This window comes from Mirounga leonina, unplaced genomic scaffold (assembly GCF_011800145.1).
Source record: "Mirounga leonina isolate KUSES-001 unplaced genomic scaffold, KU_Mleo_1.0 Mir_127, whole genome shotgun sequence".
NCBI classification, from domain to species: Eukaryota; Metazoa; Chordata; class Mammalia; order Carnivora; family Phocidae; genus Mirounga; species Mirounga leonina.
In genome coordinates, this window is record NW_023270316.1 from 79,316,236 (window position 1) to 79,334,484 (window position 18,249).

Genomic DNA, 18,249 nt, shown 5'->3' on the forward strand with positions numbered 1-18,249 from the left:
CCACCTGGCCTCTGTCTTTCTTGCCTTCCAAAGCCTGGGGTCAGCTGTCTGACCAGCAAGTTCATCACCTGAGGACATTAAAGAGTTCTCTTGGCTTTAATTCTTCTAGCTCTTTTACCCTGTGAAGTTTTCCCAAAGGCTGTCCTGAATCCGTCACAACAGTCATTTTTCTTGTCGCCATCCTGTTTGTCAGTGCAGGGCCTTTGGAGCAGATGTGTCCCCTCCTTCACCAGGACCATCTTCCAAGTTAGTTGAGACCTTTCACATTGGCTTTAAGTTCAGATAGCTTCCTGTCCGTGGCCTTCTGTTCAGAGGTACCAAGAGAAGGCCGTGCTTCTCATCTGTATGGCAGCCCTGAAAGAACACTGACATCTTGGCATTTTAAGAAGCCCCAGAAGGATATCAGAACCCAGAGCCATGGCTCAGCAAGTGTTTAGTGTCCAAGACTGACCCCGGGAGAGGAGGAAGTTAAGTAGAGGCCATTTGAAGGACTCAATCCAGATACCACTCAAGGTGTGTGACGATGTGGTGACAGGCCGCTGGGACGTGGGACTGTGGAGGCAGGTGGCTTTGGGCAGAAACAGGGCCCGGCATGATTGTACAGCTCCTCCTGCCTCACGCTGGAGCCGAGGTCCGCGTGCCCCCTGTGCACAGAGCTGGGTCTGGCCCCGCGTTCCCGAACTTCTGTCTGACTGGATGAGCAACCAGACTCGGCTGCAGCACACCCTGCACAAGTTTCTCTCCAGAGCAGTCCAGGGAAGAGGTAAGCCGCTGAGGAAGCTGGGATTCGCTCTCCTCTGAAAGCTGTATTTGCTAGGCTGGGAATCGTCAGTTAATTAGAGTTCCTTCTAGTCCTGATGGTCTGTAAGAAGTAGACAATTTTTATGAGAGGATTTACTGTTTTATGGGAGGTTACTTTCTGAGTAGCCACATTGGTAAGCAACAAAACCCTATTGAAAGGAGAGCTCCTGCTGATTTATTCTTTTGGAGACACCTCCAGACCTATTAACAGACAAACATAATGAAAACATCAACCACATACTCAATTCTGTAAAAACCAGCTTGGCATGCCTGGATTTCCTTAATGGTGTTTAAAGTAAAAACTTCAATGCTAGTATTCTAACAGCCCTTAAACAAAACGAAATGAAAATGCTCTTAGGCTAACTCCTGACTCCCTGTCATCACCGACAGGCCATCAGTCAGTATAAATGATGGATTTCAGCTCCTCCAGGGTGAGTTGGAACGTTAACAGGCAGCAGGCAATGGGCCTCTGAAACAGAGGAGAGAAGAAGGGAAGGGGTCCCCAAGAGGAAGGGCAGAGAAGGGAGGCTGCAGGTGAAACTGTGCGGCCTTGTCGCCTGGCCTCCTTTGCCTTCCGTGAGGCAGGCAGAAGCGGGCCAGCAGGCCGGCCTGTGACCTGGGGACACCGGGGCAGGAAGCCCTGCCGGAATTATGAAGGAGGAGCAGGTAGATGGGGCCGTGCTGTACTTCTGGTTTTGGAGGGAGTGCTTATACTCCTTGGTGCAAACCTCTTTGTGAAAACTTTGTCCCCAGAGGACCCCTGGTGTCCTTGCTGACCACAGTACACTTAGATTTGCATGGAAGGGTGGATTCCTTCTGCTGTGTTTGTTTTCAGGTCAAGACTTCTCCTTTCCTTTCAGACTCTATGATACCATTGTTTTTGTCCCTGAAAGCATTGTTGTACGCACGGCACAGTAAGAAAAAACACACCAGCGAATTATTACTGCCTGGGGCCTAAAGAGCTCTGGAGCATCCCTTGTAGTGGGACAAAGTCTTTCCTCTCTTTCCCTTTCCTGTTTTTGATTTGTTTCCATTTAAACAGTTTAATTTGAAGAATATTCAAAGGGAAAAAAGACCACCTATGTTTCCCCCACCCTAAAGTAGTCAACTGCTTTTATTTTACTATGTTCCTGTCTTGTCTCTGTTAAGAATACTTTCCTTGAGGGGCGCTTGGATGTCTCAGTCAGATGAGCGTCCGACACTTGATTTCAGTTCAGGTCATGATCTCGGGATCCTGGAATCGAGTTCCACATTCAGCATGGAGTCTGCTTGGGACTCTCTCTCCCTCTCCCCCCACTCGTGCGTGCATGTGCCTGCTCTCTCTCAAATAAATAAATCTTTTACAAAAAAGGAATACTTTACTCAAGTTTCCATTTTTAATGGCTTAACGATATTTCTTTTAGTTGATCTTTTTAAAAAAATCTGATCTCTCCCCTATTGTAAACGTTTTAAGGTAGTTCCAAGTTTTCTGCCACTATAATGCCTCTGTGAGTGTCCTTGCTAGTAGAGTCTCTTCTTCTGGGGACATTTCATAGAATAACTGCTGGGATCTCCCTGTCAGAGAGGAGCAATGTCTTTGCCACCTGCCAGATGTAGTGAAGACACCGTCAGAGGTTTTGACCCACGTCTCTTGCTGTCAGTGGTGCTTGTGGGCTCGCCTCCCACCACCTCCCCGGTACAGTCCACCTTGTGTCCTTCTCCTCTCCTTCCCCCTGGGTGCCCCCTCAGCAGGCTCTGGACAATGGGTGTTTTATGAATCAGTGTTCTGTTGCATCAGCCAAATGTGGTGTTCAATCAGCTCTTCCACAAGTTAGCAAAATTTGCTTGAGTCATTCTGCAGGAATGTTTATGCCTCGCTTCCAAGAAAACTTGTAGGTTTTGGCAAGAAGCCGAGCAGCTCACAAACCTGACCACAGCCTTTGAGTAATAGCGGGGCCACACTTAGCAGTCTTTTCTTTTTTTCTTATTAAAATCTTGCATTTGCTGGGCGCCTGGGTGGCTCAGTTGGTTAAGCGACTGCCTTCGGCTCAGGTCATGATCCCGGGGTCATGGGATCGAGTCCCGCATCGGGCTCCCTGCTCTGCGGGGAGCCTGCTTCTCCCTTTCCCACTCCCCCTGCTTGTGTTCCCTCTCTCGCTGTGTCTCTCTCTGTCAAATAAATAAATAAAAAAATCTTAAAAAAAAAAAAAAATCTTGCATTTGCTTCACCTTCTCCCTGGAAGGTAGCTTGGGTGGGGGTGGTTGGAGCAGGTCTTTTTCCCTCTTGCTCTGGAGCTAGTTTCATGTTGCATGGAGGAGAGTAATGCTTGTCAAAGAGTATAGAAAACACAACTATGTAATATATAAAATGGAGGGAACTAACTCATGGTTCTAGTTTGTTTCTCATGAGAAACGCTGTGAACCATCATGATAGTTCTTAATTTATACTTCAAAGACTGTAATTATACTACTTTCTCTACCATTCACCAGGACTCCAGAGTTGGATGTTTCTAAAAAAGAGTCCTGAACCCCTTGCTCATACTTGAGTTATTTCTACCTCAGTGATTAATCTTGTGTAGCTTATCCCTGAAACATGTTTGCGGTGGTGGGGGTGGGGGATGACACTCACTGAAGTTTAACTTTGTTCCATCCTCACTCTAATTAGAGATTGAGGTGGGCTCTCTTTCTGTAAGCCCTGCTCCTTGGTCTCACCGGAGCAATACCAAGCAATACTTGCTAGACCAGTGGACCCTTCATGCCCTTGTTTGTTGCATTTCATTATTTGACATTTTTGAAGATGAAACTGTTTCTGGCTCCCATTTCTCAGTTGAGACAGTGTATTTACGCCCAAACAGCTCTGGCTGGGGAGGGGCAGAAGGACTTGTACGTGACCTAGTGCAGATTCCTGGGTAGCAAGCCCGCATTCCTGGTGGTGATGTGTAAGCCAAGTTGGAGCAGTATTTGCACAAGAAAAACCTGAAAATTCAGGATCAAATGTGGTGAAAAATAGAGCAAAACAAAGTAGAAGAAGATCAAAAGCTGGGGATTAGTAAAAAATAAGTGGACAAGGAGGATGGCGTGAAGAAAAATGGCATGAAGAAAGTAAATGAAAATGAGGGCATACAAAAAAAAATACATGAATCAGAAAATTGAAAATGAGAATGGGATGATCAGAGAGAAGGAAGAATAATTTTGTGTAGCTGGTAATCAGTAGGGGAAATAGTCCCAGGAGATTCATTCATCAATACTACATCCCTAAATTTGACAGGCATCCCCCTTCTTCCGTGTCCCAAACACCAGATCCATCTTTTGCCTATTGTTGGCCATTCGATGTGTCTTCTCTCCTTCTCTCCCACAAATAAAGGGCTAGATCCAAGATACCTGAAGGGGAGGACCATGCTCTGAACTTCTATCCACTGTGAGGGTCATGTTGGCTGGGCCAGAGTGCCCAGATATTCAGTGAAACAAAGCCTAGATGTTGCTGTAAGGATATTTGATAAATGTGATTAGTTTAACATCTATAATCAGTTGACTTTAAGTATAGGAGATTATTCTCAATCCCCTAGGCAGGCTTCATCCAATCAGTTGAAAGGCCTTAAGAGCAGAATGGAGGTTCCCACCATCAGTTCCTGCTCCAGATTTCAGACTTGTCAATGCCCTCCATCACATAGGCCCATCTCTTGAAGTAAATCTCTTTATGTGTATATAACCTACTAGTTGTCTCTCTCTGGTAGGACCCTGCCTGATGCATCCCCAAACGTTTAATTATACTTAAAGTTTCTATCACAGGAGTTTGAGTACTTTATTAACGGTCTTGCATTTTGTCCTTATTCACAGAGGGCAATCCTGCCCCCCCACCTCAGAATGGGCATTCCTTCCCAGCGGGCAAGGTACAGAGTGCGTGTGCCGGCCTGAGTGCGTCCTGGTTGCTTGTGGGAAGTCTTCGGGTTTAGCGAAGGGAAATAGGGCAAAGAAGGTTTCAATAAAGGGGATTCCTTACCACTCTGGCCGGCCTCTCCTTGCTGAGTGATTTTTCAGGACATGATGCAAACCAGGTTTTAAACTAATGGTGATCTAGTGTTCATTGCTCTGTATGAGTTTTTGGAATCTTTTTAACCACTTGGGGCTTTTCTTTATACATGTGACTTGAGATTTTTACCACAAAATGGAGGAAGTACTGATAGCTTTACTGACAAATGTTAATTGAACCACAGACACACTGGAGTGGGTAGGGTTTCAGTCTTCAAACAAGCATGCAGTGTAGGATCTCTTTCCAAGGAATCGATGATCAGATCAGTGTGTTCAATTCAAGTGCCTGTTTCTGCCTTTTAGGCCACTGTGATTATCAATTGTGATTATTATTGATAATATTAGCATCAGGGCCACAGATGTCACTGAGGATTTGGGTGGAGTGGAGCTTAACAGCAGAATGAAGCAGCTGAACTGCAGAGTATCCTAAACGCGAACCTTTGCTTCAGTAGGGGTAAGCTCAAAACCCGGATTGGTGAGCATCTCAGCTTCATTACTACTTAAGACCATTTCTTTTCCCTGCATGTACTTCTGGGTAAAAACTCAAGCTTAGAGAATCTACTTCAGAAAATCCAAATGGGGCAGAAAGGAGTTAGGAAGAAAAGATTAAAACTTTTCTCTCTTCTCACTTGTTCAGCTAATGAATAGTAACTGATAAAACATAGATGGTCATTTTGGAGAAATTTGGGAATTGGAGGAAAGTGTGGCTCCTCCCCCAAGTAGGTGGAGAATCCTTCTAAGGCTTTGTTTAGTTGGGGTCACTCCTAGCTCACATACTTACAGATCAAACATTACTGCTCTTGGGTGGCTTACTTTTTGGGGTATTTTGAAGTCCTACGAAGTCAGCTCTAAACATACTAAACACAGTTACAGAAGAAGAGAGCTGAGGCAAATAGCATCACACATGTAGGATGCCTTCCATATTTGCATCCTTTACAGTTTGAGCACCCTATGGAAATTTCAGGCTGTTTGGGGTGTTGACCTGGAACCTGAGGGAGGGCCAGGGCGAGGGCTGGTCTGCAGAGCCCCTGCCGGGCTGCCTTTCCCCGGCATTCCAGAGATCACAGGGTTCAGGAATGCCACAGTAAATGCCTTTAGGCAGCCTGGGGAGAGGACCAGAAGCCACCCTTCCAGCCCTAAGAGCTTGGTGAGGAGGGAGAGGAAGGCAGGAATGCCTTCAACAATCAGTTTCTTGGGGCACCTGGGTGGCTCAGTCGTTGGGCGTCTGCCTTCGGCTCAGTCATGATCCCGGGGGTCCTGCATCGGGCTCCCTGCTCCGTGGGGAGCCTGCTTCTCCCTCTCCCACTCCCCCTGCTTGTGTTCCCTGTCTCTCTGTCAAATAAATAAATAAAAATCTTTAGAAAGCAAAACAAAAAACAGTTGGTTTCTTGATAGTTCTGGACATTACCGTGGATACCATTGCCTCCTCCTCGCTGCACCCTCGCCGCTTAAAAGTTTTGCTGTCGGGCACCTGGGTGGCTCAGATGGTTAAGCGTCTGCCTTCGGCTCAGGTCATGATCTCAGGGTCCTGGGATCGAGTCCCGCATCGGGTTCCCTGCTCAGTGCAGAGCCTGCTTCTCCCTCTCCCTCTGCCACTCCCTCTGCTTGTGCTCTTCTGTCTATCTCTCTGTCAAATAAATAAATAAAATCTTAAAAAAAAAAAAGTTTTGCTGTCAGAAGTGAGGGGAGGTGAAACCCATTGGCATTTGAGTCAATTGAATAAATTAATTTGCTCTCCTTAGCAGTCCAGATGAACTTACGGTAGGATGATTTAGTAGAAATAGGAAACCCAGGGAGACATCGTGACAGGCTGGCTGACTAACCACACTTGGCAAGTGTTGGAGAGGTTGGGGAGTGATGGGCGCTCATGTACGCTGCTGGGGGCAGTGTGCATCGGTGCAACCACTCTGGAAGGCACTGAGCATTATCCTATACCATTGAAGCTGGGTGTGCCCTAGGACAGCAGTTCTCCTCCTGGACATGTGTCCCACAGCCTGGAACAAGAACGTTCCCAAATATTCATGAACGGTAGGGTGGATAAGTAAACTGACTTTACACATCAACAAGGGTGGACAGACCACAGCTACACACAACACAGGTGAATCTTAAAAGCATAAAGTTGAGTGAAAGAAGCAAGTCACAAAAGAATGCACGGGGTGAGTCCATTTTGAAGAAGACGAAAATAGGCAAAAAGCGAACTGTGGATTAGGAATATAAACATAGATGGCAATTCTTAAAAGTAGAAACATGGTTCTTAACAAAAGTCTGGATGTTTGCCTCTGGGAAGGAGGGAGGAGGATACGGTTGGGAAGACAGGCTCAGGGGTGGGGCACACTTTGTAATTATTCTCTAAACCACTTATGTGTAGTTTGTGCACATCTTTGTTTATCTCTCTCACACACAGAGACGGATGGAAGGTAGTTCTCTCAGAGTTTCTCAATCATGCCTCAATGGTACATGCCATGCCCTTCGTGGGTGGCTCTGTCTTCTTGGCTCTTTGGCCCCATCCCCTTTCTGGTCCCCCACCCCAGCATCACCATGGTGGTCCACACACCCCCTCGACCTGAGACACTGGTGTTTTCTCCCTCAGCAGCTGATGCAGGTGATCGAGGTAGAGGGTACAAATTCCCTTGCTCTCTCAACCTCGCGGGTGACTTGGAAGTCTGGAAAGCAGAGATGCCACAGAGGCCCCAGAGGAGGAGGGATAGCAGGGGGAGCTCTAGCCTGTGGTTCCTGAGCAGGGAGGGCTTAGCGCTGACCTCCCCTGGCTGCCTGGAGGGCAAACCGGCTCTCCCCGTAGGCTGTGGGGCCTGGGAAAGCCCTCTGATGAAAGCTTTCCTCAGCCACATGGACACCCTCTCAAATAGGACGACAGCCCTTTCGAGGAAAGGGAGAGGATTTGCTCTGTAACCCAGAGCAAATGAGGCAGAGTGTGTGGGGGGGGTCATCTGTCTGAGTCTGTTCATGGGAGCTGGGTGGATGTGCCCCCGGGGGTAGGGTCAGACCTGAGATTTCCACGGCAGAGCATTTCGTCCTCTGCCCCGGGGCTCCAGTAACTGGAGGCCACCGCGGCTGCCGACCGAAGAGGTATCCGCCAGAGTAGCCTCGCTTGGTGTGGCCTCTTTCAGAAGGCAGACTTGGCCTAGCTGTCAGGCAGAAGCATCTCTCTCCTCACCGTGCTCTGTTTGTGAAAGAAATCGCTCAGGAAATATGAACTGGAGACTTAACAGTAATTCTCGCAGTGCGACCAGTGCAGACTTAGGGGAAAATCTCACGGCTTCCCCACGTCTGCCTTCCTGACAGCTGAAATGCCCAAGGTGAAAATGGCCTCAGATCGAGAGGGACTGGCAGTGGAGTACCGGATCACACAGATTTGTGCTAATGCATCCCTGCTCGTTCCCAAGCAGTGTGAGGTCGAGGCCGTCTGAAGAACAGGCCGAGTAACCCAGAGGGCCAATTTGCCACCTACCCTGAACACACAACAACTTGCCTCTTGCCTTGCCATTCACATTTACAGAACATTCCAGGGCCCCACCTTGCCAACAACACACAGTTCTAAGCTGCATTTCATCAAAGAACGTCATTTTTACAAACTCATTAAGAGCTGGACAAGGCCGGGCTTGCAGGCGGGCGAAGCCTGGAGAACGACTCTTTAGTTCTTTTGATGACTCTAGTCTTAGCGTCCAGATCTCGGGCACATATGTAGAACGTCCTTCTTGCCCTTTTCCACCAGTACCCTGCTCTTCCTTCTTCCCCTTCCCTTCATCCTCTCCCCCTTCTCCAAAGATGTGAGTGACACACAGCTGTACAGGAGGGGAGACAGTGGAGGTGGGCACAGCAAGGCGGCAGCTTGATTACAGCCATAGAAAAAGTGAGTTGGTGTTTGACCATTTCACAAAATACCCTCTTTTCAGGATCTGTCTGTATGTTACAGTTTTGTCATGCAAAGTCTGATGAAGATCCTATTAGAGCGCTTTGGAGAGTATTTTGGGATCATACTCTAAAGAAGTTAGGTTGAAAGTGAAGGCAAGAAAATTGTCTTTCCAGAGGACTCATCTGTGCACTGCCCCATTTTCTCCATTCAGGAAGGAATAGTTTCTCCGAGTGACCTTGACCTTGTCATGTCAGATGGCCTGGGCATGCGGTATGCGTTCATCGGACCCCTAGAAACTATGCATCTCAATGCAGAAGGTATGCTTTGCTTCCATAGGGGCGAAAATGGCAATTCTGTGCTATTTCGTGGTCTTATGGGTTTTGTCAACAGTACAGTTTGGCCTTTTTTTTTTTTTAAACAACTGAATAGGAACAGTATCATATGAAGGAGACAGTGCCAGCCCTGGGAACTCACAGATAGGGCCGTGTCCTGAGATGTCCGTGCACACGGAATCCAGGAACCTCAGGGCTCTGTGTGGCAGACAGCACTCAGACAGGAATGAAAAGACAGATGAGGGTGTTGTCATGGAGACTTTGCCACATGGCATCCAGCCTGATGGAAGACAAAGTTGTGTTTTCCTGAGAAAGATGATGCCATTGTTTACAGAGGTAAGACAGATAAGGGAAGTGACCACCTCTGCTGTACATATCTTCTGCCTAGATAGGAGCAGTTTCTCCATGTGACTGGCCTAGGGTAGGGCATGGGCAGCAGTGCAGGGCAGGCGGGTCATTTACCCCAGAAGCCAATTTCACAGGGCCTGGGGAGGTAGGTCGAGGCCCACTATCTAGTGACTCTAACAGAAAGACAAGTTGAGAAGGCTGAGAAAACCTGCGAGAATGGAAGTGTCAGCCGCATTTTAAGCGATTCAAAAACAAGACAGCATTTGAAAACAAGCCCTAAAACCTACACTAAACTGAAACAAAATAAATTTTAAAAGGTATGAATGGCGGGCGCCTGGGTGGCTCAGTTGGTTGGGCGACTGCCTTCGGCTCAGGTCATGATCCTGGAGTCCCGGGATCGAGTCCCGCATCGGGCTCCCTGCACGGCAGGGAGTCTGCTTCTCCCTCTGACCCTCCCCCCTCTCATGTGCTCTCTCTCTCTCTCATTCTCTCTGTCTCAAATAAAAATAAATAAATAAATAAATAAATAAATAAATAAATAAATAAAAGGTATGAATGGAAATCTAGGAAACTGTCACCCAAATGTCATTACTACTTGCTATGTCTTAGTGTTTAAATTATAAGTAACTTTTATTACCTTTTTGCTTTTCTGTGTTGTCATAGTTTTCTACAATAATTGCCATATTATTTTAATAATTATGTTATTAATGTGTAAAACATACGTGGAAAGAGAAAAGGAATATTGTATTTAGCTCCATGGTCCACATTTAACCAAAATGTTAAGAAACTGGAGCTTATCCAGGAGAAGGTGACCAGAGAAGAGCGTGTGTGAGCACGTGCGCGTGCGTCTGTCTGTACGTGTCGTATGTCGGGGTGGAACCAGATTGAAAGAGTGGACGTGGCAGGCAGACAGGCTTGGGCTCAGCACGTGGCAGGAAGTTTCTAGTAACTGAAGCTGACGTTGAGGGAGAGGGCCATGGTATGAGTGGGTGAATGGGGCAGTTGGGGGCCGGTTGCCCACCTGTCAGGATGTTTCGATACTGGGCAGAGACACCTGTAATGAAGTGGGAAGTTGGGATAAGTGACCTGTGGGAGTCTGTTTGACTTAGATTTTATAATTCCACCATGTTTTGGTAATAGTTCAATTTTTGCCACCGTAGTTAGTGAAATATAGTTTCCAATGAATAAGTCAAGGCAGTTTTACCAGTCATAGTCTTGTAGGGACACATATATGTGGTGGCTTGAGTGGACTGGTCTTGTGTGTCATGCAAATGTCGTTCAGTAACTGACTTGACTCTTCCTTACAACTGAGCATGATCGAGAGGTACTGGAGGAACAAGGGACTCTCTCCTAGCACGAGCATACTACTTTTGTGGTGGGATAACAGTCAAACACGGGAAGATAATGTAAAGAAAGAGGCCCTCCTAAAAGTGAAACAAGAGTTTTGAAGTATCATAAAATAAAGTCTTGGAGAATTTCAAATGCTTTTTCAGCCAGAACCTTAAAAGTGGCAAACATATTTAAACATTTGAATGTATATAGACACTGTTTGGTAACCACCACGTTTTTCTCTTTTTAAAATGTTTTTTCTTCAGAAAAATAAGATAGTTCAGGTATCACGAGACATCAGTAGGGAGACAACTGAGAGCAGCTTTGACTCTCAAACAAATAGAAACAGAAGCCAATGAAACCAGAAACTCAAGAACCAAATAGTGTGGCAGACAGGAAGGAGGCCTATAACAATTTTTCAGACAAAGCAGATATGATAAGAAAACCCTAATTGGCTTAATATGATAATGGTGGACGGATGTAGTTTTCAACTTCAGAGCATTCCAAAGACCAGAGTTAGACTGTTATAAGATCTGGCTTGGAACCAATGGAAATGTTCATTATTCCTCACAGTGTCATCCAGAATATATCAAGATTGGGGGGGAGAGGGAGAGTTCTTTTTTTCTGATGTTGTTTTCATAAAGCCAGCATCTCAGGTTAAGGCTAGTTATTAGTCTTAAAGCTACAGTTTATCTAGAAGTGGTAAAAATATTTTAGCATCTGTTTTTAATCTAATAAAATGGCACCTGAAAAGCTGAAGGCCAGCATGCCGACTTTGCCTTTTGGCTGCTTTTTAAAGGCAACCCCCATGAAGGACAGGCTCTAGAATGGGGGATCTGGTCAGTAGAGCCAGTCAGCCTGGGTGCTTCCCTGCCTTCCAAGCTAACTAGCTTTGTGCAAGTGGGTTCCCCCACCTGTAAAATGGGGATGGCCACAGTGCCCACCTCACAAGGGTGGTGTGAGAATGAAGACAGATGGAAATGTTTGGCTGGATGGCTGACACAGATGAAGTCCCTTAATCGGTGTTATATTCATACAGAGTTCGGTCTTGTTTTTTATTCACTACTCTTACAGTTTTTTCTTTTAACTCTCCCAAAAAGAAATACAGAATGAATACACAGTAGGACATTTTTGCAATAGAATGGTGAAATCTCCAGACTTTAACTGTTTGGTTTGTTTCTTTGCTAAGCTCTTAGACCATTAGTTCAGCAAACAGAACTGCTCCGTGTTATACCTGGCAGCATTCTGGGCGCCTCCTGGGTTTAGTTCTACCTGGCGAATGACTGTCTCGAATCGGCAGCCTCTGGAAATCCCCTCCAGTCGAAGCGAATGTTTACCATCCTGCCTCTTAAAATTTCCTCCTGTGTGTAGATGCTTTCTCTCTCTCTCTTTTTTTTCTAACTAATCGATATGCCTGCGTGGTGGGTTTGACTGTTATTTTCAGTGAAACAGGTGAGCTGCTAGCACTGGGACTTTCAGGAGTTAAGGGGTCCCGGGGAGGTTTCTGTCTCCACCCACCTCGCCTCCCTGACCTCAGGTGAGGTCTCACTCGCTCAGGTGGGAATTAGATTATGTTGCTCTGTACTTTGGGGCCTGTTTGATCTTCCTTAATAAGTTCTGTGAAACCCTGTCTCTTGAAAGCAGGTGAATTCACATAGGTGTGGGTTTATATGCTACAAGAAAACCAGACTCTTCTGGTGTGGGTAGCAGTCTTGGCTCTCCAAGAAACTGAACTTCCAGAGCCTGTCACGGTGGCCACTTCCATGGTCCAGTGGGGCTGCGTGCCTGCTCTGTAAACGCAAACCAAGGAAGGCTCTCTGCCTATCCGCTCACCATGGTTGTGCTGAAGGGTCAAGAAAGCACACTGTCTTGCCTCTGGGGGCTCACAACTAAAGAATTCCGAGTTAGAAAGCAGCAAGATAAGCTAAGTCTAATCTCATGAGAATCAGTTCCTCCTCCATTTTTTCTTATTCCATATAATATAGCATCTCTTAAGAAATCAGGTTCAAAGTCTTCTAAAAAGCTAAGCTCTAGAGAGTTTGGGGAAGTATATTGTTGTATGGGGAAACAAGGGACAAGGAAGTGTAGAAGAAAAAATCTAGGGGAAGGCCAAATTTCATAGTAATATAAAGGAAGGACACATTAGCAGCCAGATAAAAGGTGAAGTGGTTTTTTTCCTCCTTGACACTTCCGGTGAAATTGGTATTGTGGAATGATTGTCACTCAATTCTCCGTTCATGGTGTACAGAAGCCAAAATTATTGTTGGAGATGAAGTAAAATCCTCCTTTTAATACTTCTCTAATGGAAGAAGAAATGTTACAAGTAACAGTGACAGTGATAAATGTCCCGGAACATTGTAAATAGTAAGGCACAGTGTAGATCTTGACTATAAGTCACCATGAACTTGTATTTTGGGCAAATAGGAGAGCCCTCCTAAGGGCGTCCGGCTTCTCTACAGATGAAGTGGGAAGGTCTGCACACACCTGCTCTCTTGGTTCCTTGGCTGCACCACAAACAACGAGGCTGTTTATCCCAAGAGCCTGAGTGCATGTGATAGAAAGTGTTTTTATATTAGTAAGAGTGAAACTATAATTCATTTCCTGAGCAAGATGGGAGAAGTTATGAAATGTATTTTAGGCTTTTTACCATATTGTATTCCATTTTGAAGGAATAAATGCTCTTTAAAACTACAAATTTTATAAAAGGCAGTAGGGAAAAAAGTTCTCGAAAGCCCTTGGGAGATAAAAATGGACTTCACAGGGACAGTGAAAGGTGACCACTCATTCAGAAGACGTAAAGTAATCCAGAAGTGACATGTGGTACAGGAATTGAATCCTGTGGTTTCTTGCTGCGCACGTAGCAGCAGGTGGAGTTGGTTCCTGCCAGGGCATCTGTGGAGCCAAGGAGCTTCTGTTTTCAGTGCAAGAGAGGAATCTGCAGCTACCCTGAGTCTTCCCTGTTTTCTTCTCGATAGCTTTACAGCTTACGCGATTCTTGTGTCTCTGCTCCCCCAAAAGGAATAAACTGTATTTGTGTCTAGATTTTATTACCTTTAGTTTGAATAAACAAATGGATAGACCGATGTAAATATTTAATTTCCAAAAGGAAATAAATGTACAGCTTGTTTTCTGGGTTCCAGAAATGTGAAGCCATTCAGGATAACTGGCCAGGGCTGGAACAGTTAGGGAGCCTTCCCAAATTCTGAATTGTGAAGTTACGCTTACGTTAAATGAAACCGAGCTCCTTATTTATTTATTTATTTATTTAATTTTTGAAACTCCTTATTTTATTTTTTATTTTTTCTTAAATTTTTTTTTAAAGATTTTATTTGTTTATTTGACAGAGAGACACAGCGAGAGAGGGACCACAAGTAGGGGGAGTGGGAGAGGGAGAAGCAGTCTTCCTGCTGGGGCTTGATTCCAGGACCCTGGGATCATGACCTGAGCTGAAGGCAGACGCTTAATGACTGAGCCACCCAGGCACCCCAAAACTCCTTATTTTAAAAAGAGAGTATCCACCACTTCATTGTAGGTGCTAACATCAGAAGGGTTGGTATGTTTGAAATGTTTACCCTTCAAAACGGTTTCTCTTCTAAGAGGGAATTGGATTTGATTTTAGCACACTGAAAGAGAAAGAAAACTATTTGAGCCAAATAAAATTGACACCGAGTGATTTTAGGCTTTCACATCAATGTAGGTCCACCAAAACTAAACCCCAAAGAAGCTGTTTTTTGGTTTTTTGCTTTTTTTAAAAAGAATATCCAGTGGTGGTCATTTTTATTTTAAGTTAATCAGACACAGTTTCGTGGAGTAGGTGAGAGCCAAGCTCTGGGATCTCTGCAATTTCTACAATTTCATTTGTTCCCTTGTTATCTTTTTAGCCTAACTGACTAACCGCTGAGTCTTTCTGGCTTTGAAAAGTGTTGGAAATGGGCCAAAGGCAGAACTGCTTGCAGCTCAGCCCGTCCCCAGCGGGGCCCAGGACTTGGAGACGCCTCCTCCACGTACCTGGGCCCGGCTTCTGAGCTGACTCATGTCCAAGTGCACGCCTGCACCGGCCCGGCCTCGGCTGCCTCCTGAGGCAGGGGTGGGGGAGGAGCGCGAGAGGAGCTCCGCTGTCTTCAGGGCAGAGCGGGTCAGGGCAGGCCTGGCCACTCAGGAGGCGGTGCAGCCTGACTGGTGTTTCCTCTGGGCACGTCTGTGATTCTAACAGAAAATAGGAGCTTCGGCCTCATGCAGGCCACAACGGCTTCTCCCTCCCTTCCCCTTCCAGGCTAAGCCTCCTTTTCAGGTGTTTCTCCGTCAGACTGCGAGGGCCCTATCTGAGGACCCGAGACACTGGCTTCCCAGAGGCCCTGAAGCCGCAGAAGCACTGCAGAGCGGTGCACGCAGCCAGGGACAGACGACCCGGGGCGCGGGTGACACGGCTCCCGTCCGCTGGCCAAAGCTGAGGTCCACACGTGGGGCCTGCCTCTGCGAGAAATACGGCCTGTGTTAAGGAACCTGCTGCCTGGTAGACACCTAATAAAGTGGTAACTAGAACTCATGGAGTAAGAGTGAAATGGGAGACAGATTTGATGGAGCTTTGACATCTTTGGTTCTTAGAAAGTGCATTCAAGCCATTGACACAAGTAACCTTGTAGACACATTGTTGAAGGAGACATTTTTGATGAAAACAGGACTTCATGTGATATTCGTCCAATCAGTGCAGGAACACAGGCCCACCTGAGAGTCCATGAGATGCACTGACAGAGGCCCCAGGGTCCCATCGTTTTTTTAGGATTTTAGGATCTGATGGAAAGCTTGAGTAGTGACGTTGGTGAGGATGCTCATTCCCCAGTGCCGGCTGACCGAGGTGGCTGTCCCCCCTGCACCTTTTCTTCATCTGCAGGAGGAAAGGAATGTAGTAATCTGACCTAGAGTGAGACCCTCTGAACAGATTTCTTAGTTCGGAGTCACACAGTGTTGTTGCTGATATTGTGGATTCTTGTTTTCATATGATTTCAGGTATGTTAAGCTACTGTGACAAATACAGTGAAGGCATGCAACGTGTCCTAAAGACTTTTGGACCCATTCCAGACTTTTCCGGGGCCACAGTTGAAAAAGTTAATCAGGTATGTAGACTCCTTGTAGAGAATTGTGCTGGCTGAGCCACGGGTGAGGTTTTATTTGTAGCCAGAGTCTTTGCCTTTGATTTTGGTGGTTCCTCATTCCTAACTTTGCCTGTCCACAGTCCTGTCATGGTCATAGGTGACCAATGAACAGGTAGCTCATCTTGATTGTCTTAGAGGAGCTGTAGGCCTCTATGGATTTGGAAAGTTAGTTACTTGAGGGTTTCCAAAGCTTTTGTCTTCGAAAGCAAATTCAGTTTGCATAAATAGGAACAGTTACTCTCCTGGTAAATGAGTTCCTCTTCGTGCTCTGGTTTTTTTCTTTCATTTACTTTTCTTTTCATTTCATTTCGTTTCCTATTCCCAGGCCATGTGTGTGAAAGTTCCCGATGATCCAGAGCACTTAGCTGCCAGAAGGCAGTGGAGGGACGAGTGTCTTCTGAGACTTGCCAAGTTGAAAAGGCAGATGCAGTCCCAGTAGCTACTGTCCTTCTTCAGTGGGAGTCCTTTTTGGCGGAATTACAAGCACTTAATCCAGCCTCTCTGAAAGAGTGGGAAGCCAGGTTGCCTTCCCAAAGATTCGGAATGAGACCTCCTCCCTCTGGCAGGCCACAGCCGTGGGGCTGTGGGGTCTTCTGATCATGCCCTGGCCTTGGGTGTCACAGCTGCCCTGGGTTCCCAGGGCTGTCGACTCCCTGCCACCTGGGCAAACGAGAGCAAATCGTCTGAAGATTTTTCCTTCTATTTTCAGTGTGATTCTGTGTGGCTACGTTTTGTAGCCAATGATTGTGGTTTCATGTTTGTTTTAATCTGTAGCAAAGTAGTTTTGTGATTATTTTCCAATCCGCTTCTGAGTACACTGTGGCCCTGCATTGATGAGGCACCTACCTTCATTTTGTTAATGCCTCTTCGGAATAAAAATTTTTGATTGCATAAAGATGTCCTTTTTCTTCTGGTCTGTCTGAGAAAGACAGTGTTTTTTTTTGTTTTGTTTTTTTACTATTTTATTTATTTATTTGACAGAGAGATAGGGAGAGCAGAAACACAAAGCAGGGGGAGTGGGAGAGGGAGAAGCAGGCTTCCTGCTGAGCAGGGAGCCCGATGCGGGGCTCGATCCCAGCACCCCGGGATCATGACCTGAGCCAAAGGCTCAACTTAACGACTCAGCTTAACGACTGAGCCACCCAGGTTCCCCAAGAAAGACAGTGTTTGATTCTGATGATTGACATATTTCAGAGTGGCCATGATGAGTGAATAAGCAAAAACTTTCTTCTGGGTCCTTTGTCAGCCATTCAGTAAAAATCCGCCAATTTGGGCTAGTGTTTCCCAAAGTGGATTCCACAGTGAGTACCCTGGGGCCCTATGGCCAGATGTGTTTGGGAAACTCCTCCTACCGCCCCACTCTTGGGCAGTCACGTGTCTACAGGAAATTAAAGGCTCCGAAATTCTACAGTAAATATACCTGTTTAACCCAACACCCCATTATCTTCTTTGACATGGAGTCTTGTCCTAGTATTAGTTCCCCAAATACTCTAGCAAATAATAGTACAGATACCCCCACCCCCCGTGAGGCCAGCATGTCACAGTAGCTTAGATCACAGGATGCTACCACAGGGCTCTCTGATAGCTCCCAGCCCAGGGACACTCCACCCTTTCGCTTTCAGGTGACCAGCTTCCCAGCTTCACCCAGTAGGGAGAAGCCTTTTCAAGGCTATGGTGTTGTGAGAACCAGTGTCCCCCATGAAGAACTGTGTGGAAGTCGCTATTCTGGCTCCGTGTGCACATACACTCATCCATCACACTCATTTAGGCGACAACATCTTTTGAGCAGCTGTGATATCAAGCACGTAGTCCCTGCCTTTCAGAAGTTTACTGTAAGACAACAGACTAGTAGCATAAAATACGATAGTGCCCCAGAGGATCATATATCCAGGAGACCATAACTCACCACCCCTGGGTGTACCTTAGAAGGTCTCACAGGAGACAGCCTTTGAGCCAAGTCTTGAGTAACAGGTGAGAGTCAGCAAGCCTTCCTGGCAGAGGGAGCAGAGTGGAGAAGGCTGCTGGGTGCCCCGGGAAGGGGGGTGGTTCCCTGCAGCCGAAAAGAGAGCTCTGTGGATGGCTGCTGGGCCCAGATACAGGTGCTGAAGAGCGCTGGGCTCATACCAGTGTGTAGCCCTCACCTAAAGTGCTGGGGAACCTAAATGGTCTGCAGGTTGTGAGTGGCCCTGTCCTCTTGGGATTTCAGAAAGTCCCTTCTGACACCAGAAGGGACTGAACTGGAGGCGGAGGCTGTTGTGGTCCAGAGAGGGGCTGATAAGGCAGTGAACTTGGGAAGTATCCTGGGGGTAGAACTGACAGCCATCACTGACCTGAGAAGGGGGCCACCAGAGCTTCCTAAGTTGGCCGCTCTGGCACCTATGCAGATATCCATGCCATTTTATAA

At 46.5% G+C, this 18,249-nt stretch overlaps 1 protein-coding gene across 3 annotated transcripts in view; it reads left to right on the forward strand.

The window, feature by feature from the left end:
• CRYL1 (crystallin lambda 1) overlaps positions 1-16,734 on the forward strand; it is a 138,180-nt gene extending 121,446 nt beyond the window's left edge. For all 3 annotated transcript variants that reach the window (XM_035003740.1, XM_035003742.1, XM_035003741.1), the window contains 3 exons: positions 8,895-9,000; positions 15,700-15,806; positions 16,171-16,734. In XM_035003740.1, the coding sequence (XP_034859631.1) occupies positions 8,895-9,000; positions 15,700-15,806; positions 16,171-16,284 (327 nt within the window). In that variant the 3' untranslated portion in view covers positions 16,285-16,734. The remainder of the gene's footprint in view (positions 1-8,894; positions 9,001-15,699; positions 15,807-16,170) is intronic.
• Positions 16,735-18,249: the final 1,515 nt, after the last annotated feature.